The sequence below is a fragment of the Corvus kubaryi genome, unplaced genomic scaffold (assembly GCF_017639235.1).
Source record: "Corvus kubaryi isolate FWS band 111438036 unplaced genomic scaffold, C.kubaryi_AGA036_p1.0 37387, whole genome shotgun sequence".
NCBI lineage: Eukaryota > Metazoa > Chordata > Aves > Passeriformes > Corvidae > Corvus > Corvus kubaryi.
In genome coordinates this window covers 13971964-13989379 of record NW_024581129.1, presented here as the reverse complement: position 1 = coordinate 13989379, position 17416 = coordinate 13971964, and the positions used below count along the sequence as shown (strand labels likewise).

General features: G+C 60.9%; 2 protein-coding genes across 3 annotated transcripts in view; one reads left to right on the top strand and one right to left on the bottom strand.

Moving 5' to 3' along the window:
• XPO6 (exportin 6) overlaps window positions 1-3600 on the bottom strand; it is a 56644-nt gene extending 53044 nt beyond the window's left edge. Inside the window, exon 1 of the mRNA XM_042037076.1 lies at window positions 3437-3600. Within this exon, the coding sequence (XP_041893010.1) occupies window positions 3437-3439 (3 nt within the window). The 5' untranslated portion in view covers window positions 3440-3600. The remainder of the gene's footprint in view (window positions 1-3436) is intronic.
• A 7432-nt stretch (window positions 3601-11032) lies between these two features.
• SBK1 (SH3 domain binding kinase 1) overlaps window positions 11033-17416 on the top strand; it is a 17605-nt gene continuing 11221 nt past the window's right edge. Inside the window, exon 1 of one of the 2 annotated variants that reach the window (XM_042037247.1) lies at window positions 11033-11748. In XM_042037247.1, coding sequence (XP_041893181.1) covers window positions 11687-11748 — 62 coding nt within the window. In that variant the 5' untranslated portion in view covers window positions 11033-11686. The remainder of the gene's footprint in view (window positions 11749-17416) is intronic. The other variant, XM_042037248.1, reaches the window with a different exon arrangement.

The following is a 17416-nucleotide window of genomic DNA, read 5'->3' as shown; positions in this document are numbered from 1 at the left end:
CCCTGAGCTCACCTGAGCCAGGAACAGGCAGCACAGCATCCCTGAGCTCACCTGAGCCAGGAACAGGCAGCACAGCCCACATGGGGCCCAAGTGTCCCCAGGGTGATGGGACAGCCAGGCCAAGGGGCTCTGCAGGAGCAAGAAGCTGCTGCTCCCTCCTGTCACAACATCCTCAGTCACCTGCAAACAGCAGGAGTGCTCCCCACAGCAGCTCTGGTTCACAGCCCACAGCCTGAGCCAGCCTCAGGGCCACCAGCTCAGCGAGGCTCACACAGAATCAACAGGAGTTATTTGGTAATCGAGCAGGAGCTCCTTGGCAACCACGAGCACCAGGATAACCCAGGGCTCACCAGCATTACCTGGCAGGACATGCTGCAATCCACACACACTTCATTCCTTCGTGAATGGAAGGCTTAAACCACCACCAGGCAGCTTCAAGCACGAGAAAACAACAGCACTCACTGCTAAAAAATGGGAAGGTGGTAAGGGAGGCTATGGAATGAAAGCCAGGATGCTGCTGTGGGAAACTCAGAAACATCCAAGCTACAGACGCCCACTGCCTGCTCCCATTTCAGCAGCTCCATGTGCCTCACCGGGAACAGGGACACGAGATTCCCTGGGTCTGGGCTGCCACTTCCATTGCCTGCTCCCCGCGTGGCCGCTCACTTGGGAGGCCCAGGGACAACCCGAGGGAACTGTGATTTGTTCTGGGAGAAGCCTGTCTGCAGCTCTGCAGCATCTCTGAATCCCAAACCTCACCAAGCAGCATATCCTGGAAGTCCCTTCTCCTAAGATGTTGGATTTGCTGGCAGGATACAAATCCCACGTAACTGAAGAATGTATTTCCTAGGAGGCAATCACCGAAATTCCAGCCTCACATGGGAGTTACAAATGCAATTCCCAGGGGAGTGGTTTGCTCAGGACATCCCAGCTGTGCTCCCAGGGCTTCAGAGATGGTTCATGTTCACCAGTGGAAGCAACAAAGGTGAAGGAAGGAGTGATGAGACATGGCTTATTTGGACGGAAAACAAATCCCTTCAAGGATAGCTCCATGAACAATATTTACCTTGAAGCTGTTCACTAAAATCCTCTAGAAGGACCCTAAAAGCTGAGTAGGAAACAATACAATAATTTTTGGAGAAAAGTTTGAAGTTGGATCTGGTTCCTGTGTGTTTAGAGTCGAACTCCACAGAAACCCACCTGGATTTTGCAATATCCTGTTTTCCCTGCGGAGACACCACGACATCCTCACCACCTCTCCTACAGAAAGCCCCAAACTGGACACTGCACAAGCCCTATTTACACACACAACAAGCAGGAGCACCCCAAGAGCCACCACACAGGGATGCCCAGAGCTCTCTGCAAATACCTCTGAAAGCAAAGAATGATTGAAGCTTCCTCTGAACCCAAATTTTAAGTGGCATTAAGATTTCTGAGCCATGAGTGGCAACTAAGCCCAGCAAACAGGCACTTGTTCTACAACATTTGTAGTGTCTGAGCTCACTGTGCATCACTGCATTCGCTCCTGCCTTCCCAATTTCCTCCCAAAATCCCTCCCCAGTTAATCAAGCTCTAATTCATCCCTGCTCATTCCCTTCCATTTCAACCCCACTATGGAAAATCTGCTTCCAGCAGCCTGTTATTCTGGAGCAGAGTTGAATTATGTTTTATTTGTTCCCAGTGTGCCTTCCAGCAGCTCATCTTCACACTTTTCCAACTGTTTCCGGGAAGGAGGGTGCACTAGCAGTAGAACATGCCCATCTGTAGGCTCCAAGGAAATGGGAACAGAAGGAAAATCTTGCACAGGAGTCACATGATGAGTTACAACAGTAAATCCTGCAGCACAGCCAGGGACTGCTTCTCAACTTCCACAGGCAGGACTCGTGGCTGAGCCAAATAGTGGATGTTCAAGGGAAAGAAAGAAGAAAACAAGGTGTAATTCAGGAGGATAAATATGTGTATCCACAGGAAAGCGAGGGAAGAACTAACAAGTCCTTCTGCCACCTGCAATTTGAAGTGCACACCCTGGCCTACCAAACCCTGCAAGCCATTTAATCATCTTTGTGAACCTGGGGTGTTCTCTAAGAAGAATCCACCTCAAAAATGTCACCCTTTGGCTGAAGCTAAACCCACAAAGAGCTGGGACACGTGGCAGACACGTCAGGAGCATGTCAGCATCCACACACCCCTAGGAGCAGCAGGCTACTGCCGTGTTTATTGAGGAGACCACATCCCACTCCAGCACATCCCAGATGGAGCAGCAAAGCCTCTTCAAGGGACCAATGAAGCTCAACTTGAATGGGCTACAGAGAGCAAAGCTCCAATAAAATACCCATCATGTACCAGGAGCACATCACACAGTGAGCAGCTGTGACTACTTCAGCTCCTGGGTGAATAAATTCACAACCAGGATCCCAAATTCCAGAAGAAAAGGGGTGCAAAGCTTGATCCTACATCACCTAAGGCAGGTTAAGCTAGAAAGAGGTGAAAACTAGGCCAGAAACTACAGCCTGTGCTCAGTGGGACTCTCTGGGTGAGACAGTGAAGGAGGCAGAGCCCCATGGGCAGATCCAGGGCTGCTGAAAGCATCTCCCCGCTCCCTGCCCACCTGCAAAGCACACGTTTGTGCCTTCCCTTTGGCATCCCAATAAATACTGGGATACGAGTTCTCCCTGTGGGTACAAGGGGAAAACAAGAACAGCAGTTCTGGGATGGTGACAGTGAGCAGCACCCCGATCCCCTGGAGACATATTCCCACCTCCCAGCCCTGCCAGCCCGGCTCTGTGGGCACCCAAAGGATCAGAGACCTCTCCTGCGGCTTCTTATCACGGGGAAGAAGAGACTGTGCAAGTCAGAGCGTGCTGTATCTGCCCCTGCATCTCCCGGTGGCCCCGGCTGGCACTGCGGGGAGGCAGCTGAAGGCCGATGTCTCCAGCACAGAAAGGAATCCAGGTCATTCCTACAGCTTATCCAAGGCTAAACTGGAGGCCATCAAGGCAAACCCACAGCTGGCGCCGGAGAATCTTAATCACGAAATGGTTTGGGTTCGAAGGGGCCTTGAAGCTCATCCAGTTCCAACCCCTGCCATGGGCAGGGACACCTTCCACTGTCCCAGGCTGCTCCAAGCCCCAATGTCCAGCCTGGCCTTGGGCACTGCCAGGGATCCAGGGGCAGCCAGAGCTGCTCCGGGTACCCCCCTCAGCACCCTCACTGGCTGTAACGCCGTAAAACCTGTAATTCCCAACATCCCCAGGCACCAACGCTCCCAGAAGGAATTTCTGCCTTCCCGGCTTTTTACATCGCGTGACCACAGAGGCTCGGGGGGTGCAGCCGCCCCTCAGCCCCCCAGGCTCCGGTGTCCCGGGCCCCGCGGGACAATTCCCCCTCCGCTTCCATCCCTCCCGTCCCCGCCCGGGGCCCCGCTCCCCCAGCTCACCATGGCCGCGGCGGCCCCGGGGCGGCTCTAGGCAGGACGCCGCGCTCCGCTCATCTCATGGCCGGCGGTGGCCCGGCGGGGCCTCCCCGCCCATGCACCGGCGAGCCCCCGCCGGCCGCGCAGCCTCGGGCACCGGAGAGCTGCCGGCAGCCAGCCCCCGGGCCTCCCCCGGCCGGCGGGACGGGGAGCCCCGGGGCGCTGGGCAGGGCCGCGGGAGGACGGGGCGGGTGCGGCGGGCGGCGCGGCCCGCGCGGGTCCGGGGCCGGTGTCGGTGCCGGGGCTATGCCAGGCGCATCCCGAGCCCGCCCCGCCCTCCCGCCGGAAGCGCTCACCGGCCGCCCGCGGCCAATCAGAGCCGGGCAGCGCCTCCCGCGCATGCGCAGCTCGGCGCGGCGCGCTGCTCGGCGCCATCTTGGAGAAGGGCGCGGCGCCTCGCGGGGCGCGGAGGGAAGGGCACGCCCGGAGGTGCGCCTGGCCCCGCCCCCAGCGCAGCGCGCATGCGCCGAGGGAGCTTTCCCGCGCGGCAGGAAATGGGCGGTGATTGGGGCGGGGCGGGGGCGGGGCCACTGGTGTGCACGCCCCATTGTGGGCGGGGCCTGGGGTGGGATGGGATGGGAATGGGAATGGGATGGGGATGGGAAGGGAAAGGGGAAGGGAAGGGTTAGGGTTTGGGATGGGATGGGGCGGGGTGGGGTGGGATGGGAAGGGAAGGGAAGGGATGGGGAAGGGAAGGGATGGGATGGGATGGGATAGGATGCAATGGGATGGGGTGGGGAAGGGAAGGGAAGGGAAGGGTTAGGGTTAGGGATGGGATGGGTTAGGAATGGAATGGGTTAGGAATGGCCAGGAATGGAATGGAATTGGATGGGTTAGGGTGAGATGGGATGTGTTAGGGTTAGGGTGAGATGGGATGTGTTAGGGTTAGGGTTAGGGATGGGATGGGGTGTGATGGGGATAGGAACGGGTTTGGGGATGGACCCAGACCTGGGCCAGGGCTTGGACCTGAGCCTGCACCTGGAGCTGGCCCTGGATTTGGATCGGGGCCTCGACCCCAGCCCAGCCCCCAAGGATGCCTGTGCTGTCTCCTGCCCCCCAATGAGCTACCAGATGTGGCTCCTGGCTTTGTGCCCGTGTAACTAATTAAGTAATTAAATGAACCAGGGCAGGGCCAACCCCCAACCCTTCCAGCCCTCCTCAGCACGGATAACAAAGTTCCATGGTGTGGAGTCCTTGGGCTGGGAATTCCCATGTCCCAGGTTTGCCTCAGCCTGGAGCTCTTTGTGGCCATCAGCTTTCCAATGCCTGACATGGCCAGGAGCAAAGGCATTAACAGGGAGATCCAGATCCATGAACCCACTGGATTAATGTCAAGGAAATGGCAATCCAGTCCCTAACTGCTGCCTCACAAAATCAAGGAGCTGGGAACTCTTGGAACTCCAAACCAGTGAGGCTGATACAGATCAAAATATTCCTTACGGTTCCCAAATTCCTGTGGCTCCTGCAGTGACAAGAGGTGGCTCAACCCAGTGGCTTAATGGGCTTTAGAGGGGACAACACCCCCATGGGGACATTGCAGAGGCTGGCACTTCCTTTAGAGGATTAAACACCGGGAGGAGGGAGAATAAACCCTCTGTGGGGCTGGAGCTGGCCCCAGGGCTCCACAAGGAGCTTAGGGCTGAGCAGTCCTGCGGGGTCTCCAGGAGGATTTTCCATCACGGAGGATTTGATTTCCACGCTCTCAGCAGAGCGCTGACCCCACAGGCCCCGGTCCTGCTCATCCCTCCAGGGAATCCACTGTTCCCGGGCCAGGCAGGGTGCTGGAGCTGCCCAGGGAGGAGCAGGTGAGGAGACACAGCCTGGGCGTGCCGATGGATCATCGTGTGCACCCCCAGGTAGAGCATCAGCTCCAAAACCTGCCCAAAGCCTCCAAAATGCCCAACGACACCTTCTCACACCTCCACAACCCCTCCAACCCCTCCAAACCCTTTGAAACATCTCCAACTCCTCCAAAACCTCTCCAACACCTCCTCAACCCCTCCAACACTTCCAGAACCTTTTCATCACCTCCAAAACCTCTCCAAAACCCCTGCAACCTCTCCAAAACTTCTCCAACATCTTCAAACCCCCTCCAATCTCTCCAAAATCTCTCCAACATCTCCAGCACATCTCCAAAACCTCTCCAACATTTGCAACCCTTCCAATGCTTCCAAAACTTCTCTGACTTCTCCAAAACCCTCCAACACCCTCAAAATCTCTCTGGTATCTCCAGAACTCCTCCAAGACCTTCAAAACCCCTTGAGCACCTGCAAAACCTCTCCAGCCTTCCCCAGATCTCTAACCCTGATGTTTCTAAAACCTCACTGAATCTTCCCAGATCCCTCCAGCACCCTCCAAACCCCTCCAACGCCTCTAAAATCTGTCACCTTCAAAATCCCTCAAACACCTCCAAATATATTCCAACATTCCCAAAAGATCTTCAGCACCTTCAGAACTTCTCCAACACCTCCAAACTTCCGCAAAATTTCCACCACCCCCAAAACCTTCGATTGCCTCCAAAACCCCTCCAACACCTTCGAACCCCTCTGACTCCTCCAGAGCTTTTTGAAAACCCCTTTAACACCTCCAAAACCCCTCTGACACCTCCAAAACACCTGCAACCTCTCCAAAGTCTCTCCAACGTCTCCAAAACCTCTCCAAACCCTCTTCAACATTCCCAGCACCTCCAAAACACCTCCAAAACCCTTCCAAAAACCACTCCAGCATCTCTGCAATATTTCCCACACCACCTAAACACTCAGATGCTTCCAAAACCTCTCCAACCCTCCCAAAATCATTCCAATGCCTCCAAAAATCTCTCCAACATCTCCAAAATCTCTCCAGAACTCCTCTGAGTTCCTCTGACACCTCCAAACCCCCTCCAAAACCTCCCCCAATATTTCCAACACTACCAAAACCCTCCGATGCCTCCAAAACCTCTCCAACCCTCCCAAAATCATTCCAAAGCCTCCAAAATCTCCCTAACATCTCCAAAACTCCTCTGACTCCTCCAAACCCACTCCAAGACCTCTCCAACCCCCCCACTGAGCCGAGGTACGTCCGTGTTGATCCGAGGCTGGAGCTGCCACCTCAGCAGGGCTCCCACTGGGATGTGCAGCTGCGCGGGCTCGTTACCATGGCGATCATTAAAGGATAATCTCATTAGCACCGTTTGTCATCCCGGCATGGCTGTGTGCGGCCACGTGCCCCGAGGAGCTAGGGACAGTGGGGACAGGGATCTCCTGAGCCTCCCCAGGCAGGGGCCCTGCTGCTTCCACCGCTGGGGGGGTTTGGGGATGGGTTTTTTTTGGGGTCTTTGAAAGAGCAGCGGCTCCAGCTCCCTGGGATGAGGAGGGAGGGGTCCACAGGCACGGAGCAGCTGATGGGAACCTAAAGAAGGAACCTTCTGCCAAACTGCTGGGTCCCTCCAGGGAGACTTCTGCTCTATTCCAGTTATCCCTGCAAAGGCCAAGGATGTGGAACAGCCTTCAGGGATGTGAGGCTGAGTTTTGCAAGCCTTTGCTTTAGAAACACCTGCCCCAAGGTAAAGGCATCACAAAGCATGGAATGGTGTGAAGAAACCTTAAACCCCATCCCATTCCACCCCTGCCATGGGCAGGGACACCTTCCACTAGCCCAGGCTGCTCCAAGCCCCAATGTCCAACCTGGCCTTGGACACTGCCAGGGATCCAGGGGCAGTCACAGCTGCTCTGGGCACCCTGTGCCAGGGCCTGCCCACCCTCCCAGGGAACAATTCCTTCCCAAGATCCCATCCAGCCCTGCCCTCTGGCACTGGGAAGCCATTCCCCCTTGCCCTGGAACTCCAGGCCCTTATTAAAGGTCTGTCCCCATTTTCCTTCCAGGCCCCTTTTAGACCTTACAGACACATCCAGGTGTCCCCAGTGTCCTTGTGCCTCGCACAGGAAACACCAGGTCTCACACAGCCCCATCAGGGACCTCCTGTTGCTATTGATCCATGAAAAAACAAGGTGGGAATTCTATATCTGCCTCCAGCACCACTGGAGCGTGAGGAGGAACCTGTCCTGGGAATGTGGCCATGCCAGAGCCTGGGCCTGCTTTGTCCCATTGTTGGAAGTGCCATGTCTTAAACAAAATCACCAGTCCCCAAACCAGTGACTGTGGCAGCCCCCGTTTCAATTTGGGGCTCCTCCATCCCTAAAGAGAGAGCAGCACTGCTTGGACTGTGCCTGGACCAGCCCCGAGGCAGGAGAACCCATCCAGCTCTTTTTAAAATTTATTTGGTTACTTTATGTTTTAAAAACACAGAAGGAGTGGAAAAGGCATGGAGCTGAACAGCAGTTTGGGGAGATGAAGGGAACAGGATTTTTGAAAATAATTTGTTACCACATGGTTTATCTCTCAATTTTTATTACAAGCAGGCACTGAAATGCCTGTTCTCCAAGCCTCCTGCACTGCTCCAGCCCCTTCAATCCCACATTCAAATATTCATCACATTTAATTGCTTCATTCCCGTTTTGCAGCGTTTGGGTTTTGCCCTCAGGGTGAGTCTGAGCCTCACGCCAACCCAGCAGCTGGCTGTGCTTCCCCTCACATCCCTTCCCTCTGTTCCCATCTTCTTTATTGCTCCTGCCACAAACCGAGCTGTAACTCATTGGGAATGCCACGGAGAAACGAGCATTTTACTGCCCTGCCATCTCATGCAAAGCAGTGTGATGAAAAGGGTTAAACTGTGTTTTAGAAGCCAAATAAAAAGTTTTGTCCACAAAGCCCCCACGTCTCCCAAGTTCCTTGGCGAGGAATTTGCTTATTTAGCAAGCTGTAAAAACCCAGCAGGTAAAAATTCCCGAGCACAAATTCCTGTGGAAAGTACAAGTGGGGATAATTAATTAGATAAACCCCGCAGAGCCCGGGGACAGGGAGCTCTTCCCGGGATGGGTCTGTGTCCTCCTCCGCCTGCCTCGGCGTGGGGTGGGACACAGGCACCCCCAGCCTGCTGTCCCGGGGATGGAGGGTGCTCAGCTGGGGCTGCCATCCCACCCCATCCCACACCCCTGTGCTGGGCACACTGCTCAGGGCCACCCAGGGTGGCCGTGGTGGCTGAGGGAGTTTTGTGGCTTTGTGGCCACCACCGGTCCTGGCCAGGTCTTCCTGCCTCCACTCCTGCTCTGCTGCACACCCTGCTGGGATCCATCTGGGACTATGCCGGGGTTTTGGCACTGACTGTATCCCTGGGAATGGCTTCCTGATTCCCTTTGAAGGGTGGCTGCTCCCAGCCCGGGACTGAGCAAGGCCCCGGGGACAGCGCGCCGAGCAGATCCCCGAAGGACACAGGGATGGGGAGCACAGCAAGGCTAAGCTTCAGACAGGCTTTGTGGGTCAAGAGTACTTGAAAGGAGCCCTGGAAATTCATCCCAGTGTCCCAACCACCCCTTCCAACAGTTCCAGAGCCACAGGAGCAGTGGGAGCCACAGCAGCTCTCTCCCTCCCCTCCCTTACAGTCAGGGAGAAAGGACTCGTTTAGGCTGTGGCTTCTTTTGAACCTACACTAAGTTCAGTGTGTCCCAACCTTCTTCTCAGACCTCCAATCCATGCAGACAACACAGCAGGATGTCCTGACCTGCCCCTCTGTGCCTCTCCCTGCTCTCAGCATCCCACAATTTTGTGGGACACCAGCAGAAGTGCAGGTGGTGGTGGAGGAGGATGATGGAGCCTGAGTTCCCATGGGCAAGGTCTCTTCCTGAGGGGTCTGTCCCTCACCAGGAGCTCCTGTGGGGATCCATCGGGAGCCACATGGATTCGTGACTGGCCCCTTGGTCCAACATTGTGGTGGGATTTTATTTAGTGAGGCAGGAGGGTCCTGTGAGCCAAGCACGGTGTCCTCTTCTTCCAGGAAGCACAGGGTGCAGTGGGATGCAAATCCAGAAGCCATTAGGGGCTCCCCAGGCCTGGGCACACTCATCCTCTTCCCTTTGTCTCCAGGTTCCTGCTCTACTCTGCTCAGCCCATTAGCCAAGGCATTAAATTTTAACATTTTTTGTTGCTCCTGCAGCATGTTCCTGGTGAGCGGGTGCCTGGCTGGGTGCCAGGGCCCTGACGCCAGGGGACCGGGGGGCCTGGGGTCTGGCTGTGGTGGGGGGACCCCCCTGATCCCATGGACTCCCTCAGTGCAATGCCTGTGGGATGCTGATGCTTCTCCCAGCACCCAAGGACCAGCATGGGAAGAGGATCACTGCAAACACCCTGCACAGCCCCAGTGGAGCCAGGCTGGGAGATCTGGGGGTGCTCACCTGGAGAATGGAAGGCTTCAGGGACACCTCAGAGCCCCTTTCAGAGTCTAAAGAGGCTCCAGGAGAGCTGGAGAGGGACTGGGGACAAGGCATGGAGGGACAGGACACAGGGAATGGCTTCCCAGTGCCAGAGGGCAGGGCTGGATGGGATATTGGGAAGGAATTGTTCCCTGGGAGGGTGGGCAGGCCCTGGCACAGGGTGCCCAGAGCAGCTGTGGCTGCCCCTGGATCCCTGGCAGTGTCCAAGGTCAGGCTGGACGGGGCTTGGAGCATCCTGGGCCAGTGGAAGGTGTCCCTGCCCATGGCAGGGGATGGAACAAGATGGTTTTGAAGGTTTCTTCCAACCCAAACCACTCTGGGACTCCAAGATTCCATGAGATAAAATTGGGATCATAAGGCTCTCCTGGGGGGACAGGACCCAGAGCAGCACAGCCAGGAGCTTTGTGGCCACCAGGAATTAAAAAGCCATCGATTTTTGCCATTAGCGGGGGTGTGGCCGGAGCAGACGCCATAGGCAGAGCCACTCACTGAATAATTCAGGGCGAGAGATGACGAAGCCCAAGGCCAGGCTGGGGACGCCTCTCCATGTTCTCCTGCTCCAGCTTCCCAAGGACGTGGCTTTTGCTCCTGTCCCAGGACACTGGGTGTGGGCTGGGGCGAGGGACCAGGATTCGGTCTCAAGGACCTGGGGGACATGTGTTGGTCCCTGAGCCAGTCCCAGGGGATGGGGAGCAGTGATGTGTCAGGTTTGGCGGCTCCTGGAACAGCGTGGCCTGATGTATCTCCCTGGAGCAGCTGGACACTGCCTGCAGCAATGGTCCCTCTGGGGGCAGGGACACTCATCGTGGGGCAAAGGTGCCATTTCTGGGGCAGGGACGCTGCTGTGGGGCAGGGACACCCCTACAAGTTACCCTGGTGCTCCTGTCTCCCCGTGCCCGTGGGCAGCAGCCGCCGGGATGGCTCCCACGCCTCCTTCCCCACCATCAGCAGGCACGGGGCACTCACGAGCACCCAGGCCAAGAGATTTCCCCCCGATTGTGCCATGTCCCCTGTGCCAAGGGCTGGCCAGAGCCTGGGGGTGTCGGACAGAGCCCCGGGAGGCAGAGCAGGGGCTCCTCGGTGACTCGCGGTGCCCCGGGCGGGCGGGCTGAGTTTGCCCGGTCTCAGCCCGTGCTGGCGAGCCCGGAGGCGGCAGCCGACACCGGGAGAGGGCGGCTGGAGCCCGGGCAGGCGGCATTCGAGGAGTTAACTTGCAGCCTCGCCGCGGGAGTCGGGAGCTATTAATACTCGCACGCTGCTTTAGCTGTCAGAGCGAGCGGCTGCTCTGCCGGTGAGACGAGCCCCGCGGAGCCGCCGCTCCACGACGGCACAACTTTCCCCCTCCGTCGGTGTGCTGGGCTTCCGGACCCTGCCGGACCCTTCCAGGCCCTTCCAGACCGCGCTGGATCCTGTCAGACCCTGCCGGACCCCACCCGCTCCAGGGGACACTTCCCCCACCGCCACACGGACACCGTCCGGTGCCACGGGGCAGCCGCTTCCCACGGCCGCTGAAGCACCGCAGGGCTTGCCCGGTGCCTCGGCCCACCCTGTCGGAGCCCCGGTGCCCGTGATGCCATCCCAGGTCCCTGTTCGCACCCCCTGAGGACTGGCAGTGCCGCCGGCCGGGCAGCGCGATGGGTGCCGGGGTGGCACTGGGCATCGCTGGCCCCGGAGCGAGGGCGACGCGGGACGTGGCACAGCCCGGAGCTGCCTCCGTGCCCGGGGAGCGGCCGCTCCCGGCGCTCAGCCCGGCCGTGTGACGGGCTCCCCGACACCATGGCCCCACGAGGGCCAGCGTGAGCCTCCGGCCACCGCCGGCACCGGCGAGGAAGATGCCAACACCCCTCCGGCACTGCCTGCCCTGCGGTTCCCCTCGCCCGGGCGCGGTGGCCACCGGCCCTGAGCGATGGATTCCTTCTGCTTCGTCTGCTTCCAGAAAGAGGAGCTGCAGCCCCTGCACCTGCACAGGTCAGTGCCGCCACCCCGGGACAGCCCCGGGGGGGACACAGCGCTGCTGGGGACCCACGGTAGGGATGGCACGGGAACAGGGCACCGAGCCGGGCTGGGGACAGGGCCTGGCGCGGGCCGGGCCAAAGTTTCCTCTGGAGCAGTCGCAGGCTCTCCTGGCCAGAGGAGTCCGGAGCCGGTGCTGTGCCGGGGGAGGCTGCGCGCAGAGCACGTGTGTCCGTCCGGGATGGGCTTCCCTGGCAGCAGCTCACCAGGGAGCGCAGCGGGCGTGCCGTGCCGTGCCGTGCCGTGCCGTGCCGTGCCGTGCCGTGCCGTGCCGTGCCGTGCCGTGCCAGCTCAGCGGTGCTGCTGTGCCCATGAGAGCAGTGCGGCTGTGTGCACCCACGGCCTCCCGGAGCAATCCCAGAACCATCCCAAATCCATCCTGGAGCCATCCCGCCCAGCCCCGCTCACCTGAGCAGGGTCCCTGGGCAGTCTCTGCTCCTCCCTGCCCGGCGGGGGCCGGGGGCCCGGTGCACTTGGGGGCTGCACAAGGAGAGCCACGAGGCTCCCCGAGGCCTGTCCCTCTCGGCAGCAGCACCGGCGCTCGCCTCCCCCTTCCCCGAGATCTCCTCTCCCATCGGCGCTGCTGAGCGGCAGCCAAAGAGAATGTGCTGGTGCCGGAATTAGCCGGGCAGCCGGCAGGGATGCGGGGTGTGAATGCTGGCACATGTTGTGCCCAACTGCTCCTCCGTGGCACTGAGCCACTGCCGGCTCCTGTCCCACGCTGCCAGCCCCGACCAGAGCCCCTGCCTGCTCCAGCCAGGAGCCCTCCAGGCGCTGGAGGTCTGGGGGTCTCAGGGCTGTCAGCTGGATCCATCCAGGCAGTCTGTCCTTCCTCCCGGGGCGCAGGAAGCTGTAGGATTTGTTTTGGTGTAAATCATGAGGTTTTGGAGCTCAGTTCCCGTGAGTCACTGCCCAGGTGGGGGGGAACAGGGGTACCAGGAATCGAAGCAGGGGTACCAGGCCTGGGTGTGGGTGCTGCTGTCTGGAGGGGTGCACAGAACTCCCAGGACTCCTGTCCCATGGCCCAGCCCAGGGTCAGAGCTGACCAGTGGCATCCAGCCTGTGTCAGGCCACAGGTGCCATGAGTTTGGCATCCTCAGCCAGGGAGGGAGCACCTGGGGTGGCAGTGTGGCGGCCCAGGGTCCTGCGTGGTGGCTGCAGGGACCACCCCTCCCTGCTCGGGGGGGCAGCGAGGGATGGACACCCATGGCTTGTGCCCAGAGGCTTCTCCCTGTGCTGCCCTGCTTCAAGGTGGGCTGCACTGGGGTGTGGGTGTGTGTCCCGGTCCCTGAACACCCCCTTGGTTGTCACCAGCTTGTCCCTGAGCCTGTTCCCATCCCGTGGGGACACAGCTGCCATTGCCTGCCACCTCCAGCACAGCCCCACCGGGGTGGGCTCCCCCGGGGTGACAGGAGGTGCTGTCGCCCGGCCCTGGTCCTGCCCCCTGGTCCTGCCCCCTGGTCCAGGGGCAGTGCGTGGGCCCCACGCGTGGCTGCTGTGGCAGCGTGTCTGTCCCCCATGTCTGTCCCCACGTGTTTGTCCCTTCATGTCTGTCCCCCGTGTCTGTCCCCACGTCTCCTCCCTGTGTCTCTCCCCTCCGCCTGTCCGCCCGTGTCTGTCCCCACGTCTTTTCCCCTGTGTCAGTCCCCCGTGTCTCCCCCGCCGTGTCCGTCTCCCTGTGTCTGTCTCCGTTCCGGTCCCCGCGTGTCTGTCCCCCCGTGCCCGTCCCCGCAGCCTCTAGATGGTGCCAGGAGAACGGGCAGCGAGCGGAGGCGGCGGGCGGGCGGTGCCGCGCGGTTTGGGGTACCGGGGTACAGGGGTGCCAGGGAGGGCTCCGTGGCTCCCCCCGTGCCCCCACTTCAGTCCCTCCTTCCCCTCGAAGAAACGCGTTCTGCTTCTTTTCCCAAGCAGCCCGTCCCAAAAAGCCCCCTTCCATCCCAGCAGCTGCTCAACAGCCGTCATTGAGCTCCGGGTCAACACCGTTCCCAAGATCCCAAATGCGGCCGGTCCTGCCCCAGCCCGGGCCGGGAATCCATCCTTAGGGCGCTGTGCCCCCGCCCTGCTCGGTCCATCCCAGCGCCCGGGAGTACTGGACGGGCTCTGGGCCGGGGGCAGCAGACCGAGGGTCGCTGACAGGGGCTTGGCGTGTGCCCACCACCAGCGGGGCTATCCCACGGCTCCCGGGCTGCGTCCCCTCCCTGACCTTGCGAGCAGCCCCCGGGAATCTCCTCCCGGCTGTCACCGCATGGGATGGCAGCATGCCCGCGGGGGGACACCGAGCTGGGGGCTCTGAGCCCCTCGCCCCGCGCTCCGAGAAGCAGCTCCCACCACCCCCTTCCCCCTGGGAATCCCCGTGGATGGGCGCTGTCCCCAGGGACCGAGGGGACACCCGGCGCCCCCGACACGGGCGGTGCCCCCCGGGCTGGGGCGGGGGGTGCTGGCCCCGCAGGCGGGACACGCCGGAGCCCCGCGGGATGAGCGGGTCCCCTCCGCCCGTGCTGCGGCTCCCGGCGTGCTCCGCTCGCTCCTTCCCTCCCTCTTCCCTCCGCTGCTCCTTCCCAGCATCCCCGCAGCAGCCCCGGCAGGTTTGGCTCCTGTGACAGGCGGCGGGTGGCCCTGGGAGCCCGGCCCGCGGCCGTGCGGGGCTCAGCCCCTCGCCTCCCGCTCTGACCGAGCGATGCCGAAGGGACCAGCGACCTTCTCGCTGAGTTCCGAGGGGATTTGGCTCGCTGCGAATATTTTGGGCTTTCCGGGCCATTTCTCGCTGCCCACCCTGTCCGAGCACATCCCGTGGCACGAGCCGGATATTCCCTTTCCGAGCACAAATCCCAGGGGCACTCGTGGTCCCTCGGGGAGGCGGAGGCTCTTCGCACGGTTTGGGATTGCACGAGGTGATAAACATGTTTGATCTGGCTCCTTTCATCTCGTTAATCTTAATTAGTTATTAATATTCTGGGAGCGCTTTGAAGACCACGAGCTCGGTGCCGGCGCTCCCTGGTACGACTGGTGTTACTATGGCTCGGCGTATGTGTGACCCACGTGCTGCCACGGGGCACAGATGCCCCAGAGGGACCTGAGGAGCCCCACGGAGCCCCATGGAACCCCCCGGAGTCACATGGAGCCCTGCTGAGCCCCACGGAGGCCTGGCGAGCTCTGAGGAGCCCCGTGGAGCCCCACAGGTCCTTATAGAGCCCCACAGATCCGCACAGAGCCACGTGGACTCCCACAGAAGCTCAAGGAGCCCTGTTGAGCCCCACGGAGCCCCACACAGCCCCGCTGAGCCCCGTGGAGCCCACAGAGCCCCACGGAGCCCTACTGAGTTCCACAGAGCCCCAAGGAGTCCCAAAGAGCCCTGCTGAGCCCTACAAAGTCCCATGACGACCTGCTGATCCCCATGGAGCCCTGATGAGTCCCACAGAGCCCCATGGAGCCCCACAGAGCCCCACAAAGTCCTGCCAAGCCCCACGGAGTCCCACAGAATCCCACAAAGCCCTGCCAGGCCCAGCTGGTCCCAGCACCAGCTCAGCCCCTGTGTGCCCCGGGCACAGCACAGCCCTGTCCTCAAGCACCAGGGTGGTGACACCGGGATCTGACCCACGTGTGGGCCGTGTGACACTGTCCCTACAGCCCCCCCACGGTCCCTGGGCTGGCTCCCCGGGCACCGGCACCTCCCGCCTGACCTAGAAACAGCCCCGAGCTATAAATAGGGAGAGAGTTGACAGAGAGCTCAGAGGAGCCGCTCAGAACGCCGCGAGCGGGAGGCTGCGGGAGCCAGGATGGCCTGGCAAGGACAGGCAGGGGACACGGGGCGAAGAGAGGGGCCGTGGGAAGGGGCGAGGCTGGACCCACCCCATCCCTGCTGGCCCATGGAGCGGGGCATGAAAGGAAGGCGGCCGTGGCTTTCCCTGGCCTGTGGCTGCTGCTGCGGGGACACAGGGAGCACCTCAGCTCTGCCCATCTCCCACAGTTTTCCTCTTTCCCACACCTTCACTCCTCAGATGCTTTCCTGCCCTGTGCCAGCCCGTCCCAGCCCCACGGCAGCCGCTCCGGGCACCGCCAGCTCCCACCCAGCCCAGCCCGGCTGGCTGGGTCACTGCGCTCCAGCATTTCTCCTCCCAGCGCCATTCCCATGCCTCCAGCCCGGTGGGAATCATCCACACTTGGAGCATCCCAGCCGCAGGAGCCGGGAGCTGTGGCAGGAACCGAGGAGCGGAGGGGGATGGAGGGGACCGGCCCCGGGAGCCGCAGCCGCCCCTCCCGCGGCCCTGAGCGGGGCTGGCGGTGCCCCGTGAGCGGCTGCCGGGCGGGCAGAGGGTGACAGTGGCACAGCCGATGCCGGCACAAATGAAAGCGGAGCGTCGGAGTGTGATTCAGCCTCTTGCCTTAAAGTCATTCATGAAAAGACTTAATTGCTCTGCATCCTCAGCGCGAGCGGAGCAGAGCCATCCGTGAGTCAGTGCCGATGGCTCCCCGGCCCTCCCCGGTTTGTGGGGCCTCAGGGGGCAGTGGGACGGCCCCGGTCCCAGCGGAGAGGGCACAGCTGGTGTGTGGGAACAGTCCGTTGTCACCCTCGGAGGGTGGGGCAGCCCCACGCCTGTGGGTCCCTTTAACATGGCATCGCGGGAGCAAAGGGACCTGGCACCCAGCTGAGGGACCAGGAAGCCCCAAAGCAAATCCTGGCCTGTGTTAAACATCCCTGCTTAGCCTTGGTGGGCACAGAAGCAAATCCGTGAAGACGAGGTGTGTCCAGGGATGCTCCAAGGGGGAGCACAATGCGAACGCCTCGCCTTCCTCCGGGAGAGCTGTCACTGTTCCCCAGGCTGGAGGTGCCTGGGAGCTCCTGGTGCCCAGCTCTGGCATCATTTGCCGAAAGTGTTGCCAAATTTAAGGCACCTGAAGGGAAGCCCCCGGGATGTCTCTGCCTCATCTGGCATTCCCTGGCTTGGCTTGAATGTTCCCACCATCCATGAGCCACGGGGGAAGCCACGTGTCCTGCACACATTGAGGAGCAGCATTTTGGGGGGCCGTCTGTGCCATGGTGGGCATCACTTGTGCCATGGTGGCACAGGGTGCCCAGAGAAGCTGTGACTGCCCCTGGATCTCTGGAAGTGTCCAAGGCCAGGCTGGACATCGGGGCTTAGAGCAACCTGGGCTAGTGGAAGGTGTCCCATGGCAAGGGTTGGAACAAGATGATCCTGAAGGTCCCTTCTAACCCAAACCATTCCCTGACCCAGGGTGGGCATCACCCACACCGGGGGGGGGGGGGTGCATCACCCGTGCCAAAGGAGAGGGAACAGAGTCTCGGAGGAGCTCAAGGGCAGCGGGGCCCAGGGAAGCAGCGGGCAGCAGGACAGGGTCCTGTGCTTGGGCATTCTGTCTGCACAGCGCGGGTGACCCCCAGATGCTCCAAGCTGGAACTGTCGGGGTGCTCGGGTGGGGTAGGGTGTGAAGCCGCCCGCTGCGGAGCACGGCTCCCATCCCCATTGTCCCCAGCGCCGTGGGCTGCTCCGAGCCGAACCCGCGGGAGCGGAGCTCCGCAACCGGCGGGGAGGGGGCGGCTCAGCCCCGACCCCCCTTTCCTGGGCTGCTCCCGCACCGACTCCCCCCGGCTACATCGGGGGGG